Here is a 13,603-nt window from a genome sequence, read left to right on the forward strand (position 1 = left end):
TATTCTTTTTTCTTCTTATTATTTCTTTTTTCACTTGCACAGTTTTAATCTTCTGTACTTTGGTTGATTCTGTTATGGCTATTATTCTATTGATTTGTTGAGTATGTTGACAAGGAAATGAATCTCAGGGTTGTATGTTGTGACATATAAGTACTTTGATAATAGAAATTCCTTTGAACTTTGAAGTGGTAGTTGGTGATCACTTTGGGTCCAGAGATCACAATTCTATTAGTTTTAAACTGAGATAGAACAGGTCCATGGGTCAAAGCCTAAAGTACTGCCAGCTTTGAGGGCATTAGGCAAGATCTGGCTGGAGGTCTACTAAGTGACTATTTAAAGGCAAAGCAAGAGGTGGCAAGTGGAAGGCTTTTAATGTGGACAGTCACGGGGTTTGGAAGTCCAAAACTAGAGGGCAAGATCCAAAATGAAAAGGGAGATATTTAAAAGAGACCTGAGTGGTAATTTCCTTACACAAAGGTTAGTGACTAGCTGGAATGAGCTGCTAGAGGAAGTCGAAGTTGGTACAATTGCAACATCTAAGAGTTGTTTGGATAGGTACAAGAAAAACAAGGGCTGTGGGGAAGGGGGGGGGGGGTGTAGAGGGTTGTGGTTATGGATTGAGTGTGGGAATCTTGGACTAACTGGAGAGTCTGTGGTCAGCACGGACCAGATAGACTGAATGATATGCACAACTGCTACTCAATGGAGGTAGGTTGACAATATAAAAAGAGGAAGTGCTGACTCAAATGGTCAGATAGCGTTTGTGGAAGGAAAAACTGTACTAACAGTACAGGATGAAGGATTTTACCCTGAAATGTTAACTTTATTTGAGCAATCGAGGCAATATCATTACAAAAAGAAATAAAGTTAATATAATGTATTTGATTCTAACTATGAACCTCATATAACTATAAGGTTAGAATTATAACCTCAATCATGAACGTGAAAATAACGCATCACTTTTCTTGGACCTTAACAAATTTCAAACTAGCATGCTTACAGCTTTAAAGGTTGCGGTGGCAACAGTGGGCGGAATCACACCGGGATTCCGCAAATACTCACCTGCGATTGGTAAAGTGAAGCTCGCGCTGAGCTAGAAGCGATGATTGGATTAGATTGGTGGAAACGTCAATCAAATGACGCCACCTTTCTTCCGCTATGACTTAATGGAGAAGCAAGCCAGTGAGGAAATGCTGGTGGCTGACAGGGTGAATGGGCTCCCGGAGATATGAACAGAATTTTTTAACCCGGGTAATTGCTGTTTTTTTTTCGGGTTGTTTGCGATGGACGTTGTGGCCCGATGATGGCGGTGCGAGCGCGGAGCGAAGCGGTCCAGTATTGAGGACGGCTGGTTTCACTCCGGCGTCGCAGGGCGCATGTGCGGCTCTTGGTGTTAAACCCATTCCCTTCCCCATCACTGATGGTGTTACCAACATATCCTTCCCCATTGGCCTGGATACGCTGTGTTCCCAACAACAGTCTGCTGGAAAACCTCTGCGCCTGGGAGAAGAAAAGGAATGCTAGAATTCCAGCCTGCTCTCAAATTCACTTGGATCATTTCTGATGCTTCGCTCTGTCTCCATCACAGGAGATGAACTGTCCACTTATTTATTATAAACCTCCTGATTCGTAGCTACTGAGACTACACTTCCTACCACCCTGTCTCTTCAAAGGATGTCATTCCTACCTCCTAGTTTCTCGATGTCTGTGCATCTACTTTCAATATGAGGTTTTCTGTCCCATAACATTTGGAAGTGTTATTTTCCAGCAGCTGCCCCCTGCTGCTGTGGTTGACGGAGCCTGCTGTCACATCTCTTCTGCGTCTCATAATTCTGCTCTCACCTGCTTCCCTCTGGGCCCACTGAGTTCCTCCAGCCGATTGTTCGTTCCTCCAGATTCCAGAGTACGCAGTCTCTTCTGTCACACTGTCTTCCAATATCAGCAATCCTCTTTTCCCAGCGCATCATCCAACTCAGTGATAATATAGCATTCTACTTAAAGTATTAGATTAGTATACAAAGGCAAACATTATAGATCGAGGGATGGGAGACTGAATGCTGTACAGCCATTGGGGAATTTAAATGCAAATCTAGAATAAAGAGAAATCTGGCAGTGGATAATGGTGACTGTTAAAATACTGGATAATTGTTTGCGCCTGCAGGGAAAGAAATCGGACCTGCTGGTGTTGTTAATGGAAGTGACACAGCAAACTGCTTAGTGTAGCAGGCAGTTGGGAATGGATGGTAAATGCTGGCTTTATCAGTGATGTATGCATGAATAATTAGAAATGTATTGATTTGCATTAGTTTGAATGATCAGGTTTTGGTTTTGTTGGCCCTTGAGAAATTTACAAAAGTTGAAATATTTAATTAAGCAACAGGTTTTCTTAAATGTCTCTGAAGTTTTCACACCAACCCATTGTCAAGATTAAAGAAGTAATGATGCTGTAAATTCATTACCTTTTATTAGAAATTCACCATTATTAATTAATTTATTTTATTTTAGAGATGCAGTGTGGAATATGTCCTTCTGACCCTTCAAGCCACACCACCCAGCAAACCCCAATTTAACTCTGAACTAATCATTGGACAATTTATAATAACCAATTAATCTATTAACCGTTACGTCTTTGGACTGTGGGAGGAAACTAGAGGACCAGAAGAAAACCCACACATTCCATGGGGAGGGTGTACAGAGTCTTTACAAATGATATTGGAATTGAACTCTGAACTCTAATGCCCTGAGATGTAATAGCATCATGCTATTGTGGTACCAACAAGACCAACAAATTTAAGCTGGAGTTACTGGTTGTGAGCAGAGGGATCAAAGGAAATCTTGGAGAAAAAAAATTGATGTTAATTGTTCCTCTAGCTAAGTGCTATCTATATTACTAACAAATAGTTAAATGAGATGTTGCTGCTGTGCACTTCAGCCAGTTATCAGGAATGAATCTATAAATTACTTTGATATGCACTTAAGTGGACAAACTATGACAACAATATTATATGCTGCAATAAGGTGCAATTTGATTTCTGTTAGAAAAATAAGGAATGTTTGTTGGCTGGACACTTGGAGGATTTTGTACTTTATATGTTTTGAATTTTTTTTAACATCCTTATATATGGGATTATGATGTAACTGAAAACAGCTATCTCTGACAGACTAAAATTCACTCAGTTTTGCATAGTTGATAAAATCCTTTTCGGTAATAGGCCTTCAAACTTCCTTTTTTATGTAAGTGAGTGTGCTATCTACTGAATCAAACTTGTTATGATCTTGTGTTTTTAACTGATCCAGTTATTTTCTTGTAGGTACATAGATTTGAATCTTGAACCAGGTGGTGTACACCCCAGAGTTCTGAAAGCAGTGGCTGGAGAAATTATGGAATCACTAGATTCAGGAACGGCTCTGGAAGACTGGAAAATTGCAAATATCACTCCATCCTTCAAGAAGGGAGAGGCAGAAGAAAGGAAATTATAGGGCAGTTAGTCTGACCTCAGTAGTTGGGAAGATGTTGGAGTCGATTGTTAAGGATGTGGTTTCGGGATACTTGGAGGCATTTGATAAAATAGGTGATAGGTTGTTGTCAGCATGGTTTCCACAAAAGAAAATATTGCCTGGCAAATCTGTTGGAATTCTTTGAAGAAATAATAAATAGGATAGACAAAGAATCTGTGGATGTTGTGTACGTGAATTTTAAGAAGGCCTTTGACAAGTTGCCACACATGAGGCTGCTTAACAAGTTAAGAGCCATGGTATTACGGGAAAGATACTAGCATGGATAAAGCAGTGGCTGATTGGCAGGAGGCAAAGACTGGGAATAAAGGGAGCCTTTTTCTAGTTGGCTGCCAATGACTCGTGGTATTCCACAGAGATCTGCATTAGGACTGCTTCTTTTTAAGATATATGTCAATGACTTGGATGACAGTATTGATGGCTTTCTGGCCAAGTTTGTGGATGATATGAAGATAGGTGAAGAGGGAGGTAGTCTTGAGGAAGCAGGGAGGCTACAGAAGGACTTAAATTAGGAGAGTGAGCAAAGAGGCGGCTGTGTTGGGAAGCACATGGTCTTGCACTTTGGTGGGTGAAATACCAAATGGAGAGAACATTCAAAGATCTGAGGCACAAAGGGTCTGGGGAGTCCTTGTGCAGAATTCCATAAATGTTCATTTGCAGGTGTGGTCTGGTGAGGAAGGCAAATGCAACGTTAGCATTTATTTCAAGATGACTAGAATATAAAAAGCAAGAATGTAATGTTGAGGCTTTATAAATCACTGGTGAGGCCTCACTTGGGGTATTGTGAGCTGTTTTGAGCCCCTAAAGGATGTGCTGACACTGGAGAGGATTCAAAGGAGGTTCATAAAATAATTCCAGGTTTGAACAACTTGTCATACAAATAGTGTTTGATGGCTCTGGGCCTTTATTCACTGGAGAATGAGGGGGTGACTTAATTGAAGCCTATTGTACTTTGAAAGGCCTTTATATAGAGTGGATGTGGACAGGATGTTTCCTATGGTTGAATAGTCTAGGACCAGAGGGGACAGACTCAGAATAGAGGAGCATAGTTTTAGAATGGAGATGAGGTGGAATTTCTTTAGCCAGAGAGTGGTGAATCTGTGGAATTTGTTGCCATAGGCTGCTGTGGAGGCCAAATCATTAGGTATATTTAAGACAGAGGTTAATATATTTGTAATTGATCAGGGCATGCAGGATTTCCAAATGTCTAATTCTGCTCTTATATCTTATAGTCTTATAGATGTTAATTTAAAGTACATCAAGAGTCTTTATTTGAAACTTCAAATAAACATCTTCAGTGGATAGTTCTGATTCAATCATTTACAATTTCCATAAAAGAATTCACAAAGATTTGTAAAAAGTTGGTTCTAAAGTCTGTGGTCCTTTTCTTATATTTGAATATTCCCTACAAATGTGAATTTTGCTCTCAAGAAACAAATTTAATGCAAGATTTTCTATGTTCTATTCTTCAGATGTAGTCCTCTATATTACAATGTACCTTTGTGTAGGCCCAGCGTTTACATTTAATAGCAATGCAAAGATTATTTGAAGATCCAGCAATTTCTGTAGGAAGAGATTTTCCATTTTTATATCTCCTGCGTTGATTTACTAGGAACCTGTGATGTCACCAAGCCATGATACCATGTAAGACATTTTGAAGACAGCAAAACCAGGAAAAAGTCTTTTTTTTTTAGTTAAATATTCAAATCATTACACAGTATTCTAAAGAAATAAGGAAATATGTATGTCTTTTAAAGTAGATCCTTCAAACCACAAATTATAGATTTTAAAAATGCATATTTTGATAATTAAAATCCCGTTTAATCCTTTGTAATTCACTTACATTATAAGGAATAATAATATATATCATAAAATTAGAATGTTTTTAGCCCAAAATAAAACTGCTAAGCAGTAATATTGGCTTTGTATGTCATTTACAAAGAATACTTATTTGGATTTTGTTCAGTGGTTTTAGGGATAGTTTTACACTGAAACTTGTTTGTAAATACATTAGTTTCTCATCAGTTCAAATGAATTTTCCTTTTAAAAAAAATTACAAAAAAAAGAAAAGGTTGCAAATAACAAAGTCTGCACTGAATTACTAACAGCACCTTTGAAGCTTTAACATTATACATTGCGTAGTGGAAATTGCAAAATTGCTTTGCTTTCATTGCCACTACCTTCAGCAGTGCATTGTTTCTTCTATAAAGGAATGAGTTATACAATCAGATAATGAAACTTGTCAAATCCTTTCACTAGCTCTGTGAATGTCCTTTTGCTGCCATCACTGTTACAAATCTGCATCACTGCAGAAAATTTGGCAAGCACGTCAGGCTTAAATAGATCTTCTTTAACTTGTGGCTAGGCAGAACAGATTTTCTGTTATCAAGTATTAAGTACATTGCGTTGCTGCATATATCAGCAGCGAACCCATGGGACGAACTTGGCAAAGAACAAGCGTTATCCATGTTGTCCTCATTTATAAAAACTGTTATCTCTTCAATAGATTGCTATTTGTAGTGTCTAGTCATAAACTGCAGTATTTCATATATCATGATCATGACTAGACGTAAAAATATTTGTACTTTCTGAAAGATTTCTCAGCAGTAGGGAAAATATCACAGTCTTTGTGCAAATGCTTGTAGCTTGATAGTTTACAATATGAATGATGAGGTAACCTGGTCATTACTACCTGCAGTATCTATCCACCTACATTTTTTTCAGATATGAAGACCCAGGTGAACTGATCCCATTCACCCATATGTTGACTCGATCTCAGTTATCTTCTTGTGCCTGGAGTATCCTGACATCCTTTGGCAATATGACAAGCAGTCAAGATCTGCAGCTGTATTAGACACTTAAAATATTTTACCAAATAAATGAAGCAATTAACTTCTGTTGGTTGATGTTCTCTTCCAGTAAGATGGTAGCACACTCAGGCGCAGTGGCCTCTATGGGGCCAACCAAAGGTGTTAATGTCTTTTTAAACTTTTTTTTATGCTTACAAGTCACTGCTGGACATTAAGAACTTCAGGTAATTTTACCCCATCAGCCAGTTGCTCATTGGCGAAGGAGCTGGACTTGGTGCAAACTGTGTTGCTGCCGGCTGTAGAGAGGCATTAGAGGTGGTGTGCAGTCTAAATGCAAATGACTGCCTCAGTTACTTTTCTTGAAAGCGTAAGGTAATGTGGAATCCTGGAAGTCTGGTTCACTGGTTTATTGGTGGGATTGATAGCAGGGGAGCTGTGTGGCCTAAGTTGTAGCACGACCTAGGCTTAATGGTGTGGTGTTGCCTGTTGCAGCTGCCCAGGAGAGGTGACACCTGAGGCAGAGTGGTGTGGCGTCCATGCTGACATCAGTGCTGCCCTCCAATGTTCGCTCTGTGGAAGACAAGGTAGAGTGCAGACTGCTGCTGGCTTGTTCTTGATGACAACATCCATAGGACTTGGGCTGCATTAGATATTTTTTGGTGTGGCCATATGTTTACTGCTGTCTTATGTGTGCTATGTGTGCCTTGTGCTGTGTATGATTGTTGGCACTGTGCTTTGAACCTTGGCTCAAGGGGAACACTTATTTCATTTGGCTATATTCCTGTTTGGTTGGATGACAATTAAACTTGAACTTGCCACTTGAACTTAAGCTAAAGGCCAGGTATGAAGTGCCACCTGGTCCTACCTCAACATGTCACTAGTTTAATGGCTTGGCCAACGACAAATCAGTCAATTGGGTGTGCCACCAACTGAGCTTCAGTGCATTGTGCACTTGTTTATTTGACAGCACCACCAGTTTAGTCAAATGATTCTGAATCAAGCAGAGTTTGCACTATAGTGAGTCCGGTAGAATAATGCTCGTGGACAACTGTTCATAAAGACACCTTTTGATGTGAAAGACACTATAATTCTTTGTTTAGTAAAGAATAATGTTAGCATTGTAGCAGTCCAGACGAGATTCGCTAAGATAATTCCTGAGATGAGAGTGTAGCTTAGACTTGTATTTTTTGAATGTACAAAGAATGAGGCTGATCTTACTTAAACATAAAATCCTTAGGGGCACAGCAAGTTAGATGTTTTCACTAGTGGAAGAATCTCAGACTAACAGATTACAAAATAAGGAGGTAGTCGTTTGAAACTGTGCTGCATAGGAATTTCTTCTTGCAGAATTTGGTGAGCCTCTCAAATTCTTTGCTCCCAACATCTGTGGAGCTGGATCTGAGGTATTAAAGAAAGGTAGATCTTTTTCTTTGGAAGATTGGGAAATAGATGTCTGAATCAGCTGTAATCAATATTGATGAGCCAGGTGCTCAACCCCTGCTTCTATGTTATTGTTTGTTTTTTTTTCATCCTATCCAAATCAAATCTTCATTCTTACATCCGGTCTGAAAGTGATCCTTCATTCTGAGGGGAATCTGCCACACTGTGCTCAAGGTGATGGTAGAGTGCCACCATAAGTACTGAGCTGGCCCAACCAAAGGCTTAATTTTGTACATACGGTACCTGACTTGACCCAAATTCAGTATATCCATGGAGTTCCAGTTGGGTATCTAGGCTCCGTAAGAGAAGAGGGACTGTTTAGTTCTTGTAGTTAAGTTAAACCAAGGTCTCCTTCTCCTCTGAAGAATTTAAGTATGCCATGACACTGTCTGAAAAAATGAATGAAAATTTCCTTTCAGTGTTGTCCATTTTAATCCCTTAGTCTGCACCACAAAAGCAGATTTTCTGACCCTGGTCTCTTTGTATCCTAATCCTTGCTTCCCGTTCTCTTTATATTTGGTTTTCCACCATAGTGTGAACCTTATTTCCCCATACTAACGGAATGGGTATGTCGATCTATTACTAGAATTGCTGATTCCATAAAAGGTTATTGGGTAATTTTTAGTTGACAAATTTAGCAGGTATTTCCAGAATGTAGCATGTTTTGAAGCTTCTTGTAGAGATGTGGTTTAAAAACACCATGACATAGCAGATGTTTTTCTATAACAAAACTTAACGATTTAATACTTTTTGATAGGTGGAACTAAGGAAACTGCAATGGAGGGAACAAAGCAGTCACGAGTCTCTCGTCCGCACAAGATTAGTGAATCATCAAAGGTTAGTCCGGTGTATTGCTTTGTGTCATTACTATTTAATGTGAAAAATGAATCCTGACCCAACAGTAAAACATCCTCATCCATGTGGTCCCCAATGGTATGAATAATATTAAGGTTCTTTTGCTGCTTGATAGGGCACACAGAACCCATCTCTGGAGAAAATGGAAAATGTGGCTTACTTGTGGTAGCTGCTCCTTTGTTGAACAAGTAGCTGACTGTTCAGTTTGGAAGATGCAAAACAATCTGTTTACCTCCCCTTCCTGTGAGATACTTTTAATAATCATTAAGCATTTATTAAAATTTCAGTAAACTATAATAGCACTGAGAACTGAAAACCTTTTCAAGAATTGATCATTTACCTAGGTATGCCATCTGAATTTCATTTGGGGATATACTGAATATTTGCTGGTAAGACTATAGCATTATTTGATTAACCTTTTATTCATCAAATTTCTACCTCTTGTCTAACTTAGCTTTGATGTGTACAGCATGAATTTATTGTCATATTCAATCCGGAGTATTGTCGTCTTATCATTAACCTATTTGGCCTGAGGAATCAAGTATTTTCACCTAACTAGTGGGTTTCATTATAACAACAATGACGTTTGGGAGTAGAAAGAGAGAAATAATAGAAGTGAGAGGTTTGTCTTGTGGTCATTAAAATATTATTCCTCATACTTGTGACTGACTAATGATAGTTATTTACATTGAAATAAATGTTGGACCTCATAGCCAAGTACTATCTTAAGATTAATTTGGCGGGTAAAAAGCATTTCATCCTGTTCAGGAATATGGAGGCATCATCTAAAAACATAGTTTCAGTTTTTATCTCACCACCAAATCTCCCATCTTCTTTACTGTCTCCACTGATGAGGAAAACTGGCTGCCCATAAATATCCTTGCCCTTCAATCTCCACCAGAAAGTCTGTTACCCAAACACTAACTCCATTTCTTCTCTTCATATTGTAAGGGTGAACTTTACTGAAACATTGGTGTCATATTAAACCCTGAAGTGAGCTTCCATTCAATTTGCATAGTAGCATACATTGTTTATTTCACCTCCATTACAAATATCAATTTTCATTCTGGACTGCTTCCCACCTTCCATTTTCATAAATTCTTGGCTGTTCACTCTCTACTATCTGAAATGCTGCAAGTGTCACCACACATTCTAAGGCCAACATAGCATACCGGCAATCTCTAAATGACACTGGGGCAAATTTTATTTTATCTTCAAAACTCCCACTGTGGCCTAACCTGAAGTTCTTTTCCCCCCAAGTTGTTCTATGACTTCTATACTTTTGCATTCCAATTCTGGCTAATGTATTACATAATAACATACACAAAATGCTGGAAGAACTCAGCAGGTCAGGCAACTTCAGAAAATAGTTGATGTTTCTGGCTAAGATCCTACATCAGGACTGGAAAGGAAGGAGGAGAAGCCAGATCAAGATGGTGGTGGGGGGGGGGGGGGGGTAGGTGAAGGAGTACAAGCAAAAAGGTGATAGGGGGGAGGTGAGATGAAGTAAAAAGCCGGGGGATGATAGGTGGAAAAGGTAAAGAGCCGAAGAAGAAGGAATCTGATAGGAGAGGAGAGTGAATCAAGAGAGAAAGTGAAGGAGGAATGGCACAGGGTGGGGGGCTGATAGATGGGTGAGGAGAAGAAAGAGTTAAGAGGGGAGCCAGAGTGGGGAATGGAACAAAAGGGGTGGAGGGGGAAAAATATCAGAAATTAGAGGTTGCCAAGAGGTTGGAGGCTATTCAAACAATATGAGCTATTGCTCCTCCAACCTGAGAATGGCTTCATTGTGGCAGTAGTTTTCCTGGACCAACATGTTGGAATGGAATTAAAATGGTTAGCCATGGAAAATCCTGCAGATCAAGTGAAGGTACTTGACAAAGTGATTTCCCCCGACCTATAGCTGCTGTCACCAATGTAAAGGAGGCCACTGTGCGAGCACCAGAAAAAGTAAGCAACCCAATAGATTCGCAGCTGAAGTGCTGCCTCTCTTAGAAAAACTGTTTGGGGCCCTGAAAGAAGGTGAGGGAGTAGGTGAATAAGCTGGTGTAGCACTTCCACCTGCAGGGATAAGTACCAGGAGGGAGATTAATAGGAGGGATGAATGGACAAGGGAGCGATCCCTGTGGAAAGCAGAGAATTGGGGATGGGGAAGGTAAAGATGTGTTTGGTAGTAGGATCCCGTTGAAGATGGTGGAAGTTGTGGAGAATGATGTGCAGAGGCTCATGGGGTAGTAGGTGAAGACAAGAGGAACTCTCCCTATTAAGGTGGTGGGAAGATGCGCTGAGGGTGAATATCTGGGAAATGGAGGAAATGCGGGAGAGGGTATTATCAAGAAAGGAGGAAGGGAATGATCAAATAGAAGAGAGGAAACCCTGTCCTTTGAAGAAGGAGGACTTCACTGATGTTCTATTAAGGCAGCTGGAGGCTGCCTTTACCGTGTTCTCTACCAGTCTGCCACCTGCATTTAAAGGTCCTTCTGTTCCTTAATACTTCCTCATTGGATCTCCCAAAATGTGTTACTTTTGACAATTTGCCAGCTGATCAGGATTGTTCTGTAGCCTCATGTTATCCTTACTTTCAACAATGCCACCAATGTTTGTATTTTCTCCAATTTTTAAATAATTCCTTCCACATTTATATTCAAACCATTACTGGTCCAGTTATGTAGCTTTTCCTCTTACTGAAGTTTTTGTACTGGAGCATTAATTCATGGTCATAGTCACATAGAAGTTAGTGTTTTTCACATGGATGACAGGGTGCTAATTATTGGCTTCAGGGTTATGGTATAATACCAAGCCATGTAGTAGCACTTTCCACGTAGTTATTTGAAAAAAACAATTAAAATATTTATTTTCCCCTCAGAGTAATCCTATTAAAATAGCTGTTCATAGACTGCATGGTAGTAGTTAAACCAAACAAAAACACTTCCTTTGCTGACCATGATACATTAATATCCAGAATACTGAATAGTAGTTACAGGAATGAGAAAACATATTTTCAAGTTTGAATAAAGGGGAAAACTGATACAAGTCAGTAATTTATTATTCTAGATACCCACCTAGTTATACTATAGTTCTTTATTTTCATGAATTCTTCACTGAGTGATTTGCATTGTTAATAAATGTCAGCAGTAACTAAAAGCAATGGCACAACTTCACATTCTGTATATTTGGCTTGGCATGTATCAAGTATGCCTCATTTTGAAACTAAAATGAAAGATGGTTATTAATAGGAATCTAATGATCAGCTAAACTAGCTTGAGTGCTGCTTACGGTTTGGATGTATTTGAATTTGTATTTCCTTCTTCACTTTAACAGTAAAGCCCATTCTCCCTGAACTGGAACATGACTTTTTGCAAAGTAATTTGGAATGAGCTGCTTCAGATTGATGGCTGGTAAACTTTTTGGGGTGGCATGGTAGTGTAGTGGTTGGTGTAATGTTATTACAGCGCTGGCAACTTGGGTTCTGTTCCTCTGTTGTCTGTAAGGAGTTTATATGTTGCCCTATGATCACATGGATTTCTGCCGGTGCTCCAGCTTCCTCTCACATTCTAAAGATGTACGGGTCAATAAGTTTATTGCCCATATGGGTACTGTGTAAGTGGCTGGCACAGGCTCGTAAACCGGAAGGGCCTGTTACGGTATTGCATCGAAATTTTTAAAAAACTTTTAATATCTGTTTATATGCTGTAACTCCTGCTGTCCCTAACCAACGACAGCCAACGTTCTGGCTACAATTCTTGGGTTACACCTCAGAAATGAGAGATGAGCAAAAATTAAAAATAGCTGCTTGCTAGAGTAGTGTTTTCCTGATTGATAACCATTTCAAAATAACTGCAAGCGTTTTGAAGCAATTATTATCTGTAGTAATTTTCATAATTATGTGTGACTAAACACGATATAAAGAACTGAACCAATTAATTTCAGTGCTATTTGTAATTACATTCCTTTTCTTGGTTTAAGGCCAAACTAGAATAAAGTATAATTTTTGACTTTACGGAGAACAAATTACCTGCACAATCTGCCTGGCACAGTGTTGCTTATACAAAAATCATAGTGCTTATATGAAAACATTTCTCTTGTAAAGAGCCATAGCTATGTTACATAAAAATTCAATTCTTCTAGTTTTGCAAAGACCCTTGATTGACTTAACTATTGGCCTGGCAATTGGTTATTTCTAGTAGCTACTTAAACCAAATAAACAGATCTAAACAAAGATTGTAAGCAACACTAATATGCTGTTTAAACAAAGGTTGCTTCAAGGATACAATAATCAAAATGACAGTGAAGATGCAAGGACACTTCAAATTTCCCAACTTAATTTTTAAAATATTTATGAAATTAATAAAGCTAAATTATATTTCGTGTTTGTCATTAAAAATGATCTTTCACAAGGTTTAATTTGGGAAGTTTTTTTTCTGATCCATTGCTTGTGGGTCTGAAACAGGTTAGATAATGAAGCACCTTAAGAACTATAGTATAACTAGGTGGGTATTCATATTTCAGGCTTTCATTTACATAAGTTAAGGCGTCCTATTTTGATAGTAAGTGAGGAAAATATGTCTAGTATTCAAAAAGAAAGACAAAGCTGGACATACAGTACAGTGCAAAAGTTTTAGGCCCACGTATATAGTTAAGGTGCCCAAGACTTTTGTACAGTACTGCACTTGTCAACGTGGAGTGGAGAGCGAGTTTGTAAACATGGCAGGAACAAAGGATGTTGGGAAGCATGTTGGTGGAGTGCTGCGAGATGGGTGTGGGACAGGGTGTAGAGAAGCAGTGCCGGGGTTGGGGGGAGGTGGTACAGGTGCAGACACACCCAGCCCCAAGACACTAGGCAAGGTCATTTGATTCCAAACAAATGGTTTATTGGTCATTATAGAATGTCTCTCTGGTCCTGTCACAAAAGAACCCACAAATTTCATGACATATATGAGTATGATAAACCTGAATCTGATATGGGTCTCTTTTGTAGACTG

The 13,603-nt window shown here is 39.1% G+C and overlaps 1 protein-coding gene across 4 annotated transcripts in view; it reads left to right on the forward strand.

The window, feature by feature from the left end:
* The first annotated feature begins 1,092 nt into the window (after positions 1-1,092).
* klhl36 (kelch-like family member 36) overlaps positions 1,093-13,603 on the forward strand; it is a 28,335-nt gene continuing 15,824 nt past the window's right edge. Inside the window, exons 1-3 of one of the 4 annotated variants that reach the window (XM_059993176.1) lie at positions 1,093-1,251; positions 6,819-6,910; positions 8,524-8,603. In XM_059993176.1, coding sequence (XP_059849159.1) covers positions 8,544-8,603 — 60 coding nt within the window. In that variant the 5' untranslated portion in view covers positions 1,093-1,251; positions 6,819-6,910; positions 8,524-8,543. Of the gene's footprint in view, positions 1,252-1,865; positions 1,904-6,342; positions 6,364-6,818; positions 6,911-8,523; positions 8,604-13,603 lie in introns of those variants that run through there. The other 3 variants (XM_059993174.1, XM_059993175.1, XM_059993177.1) reach the window with 3 other exon arrangements.

This window comes from Hypanus sabinus, chromosome 17, assembly GCF_030144855.1.
Source record: "Hypanus sabinus isolate sHypSab1 chromosome 17, sHypSab1.hap1, whole genome shotgun sequence".
Lineage (NCBI taxonomy): Eukaryota > Metazoa > Chordata > Chondrichthyes > Myliobatiformes > Dasyatidae > Hypanus > Hypanus sabinus.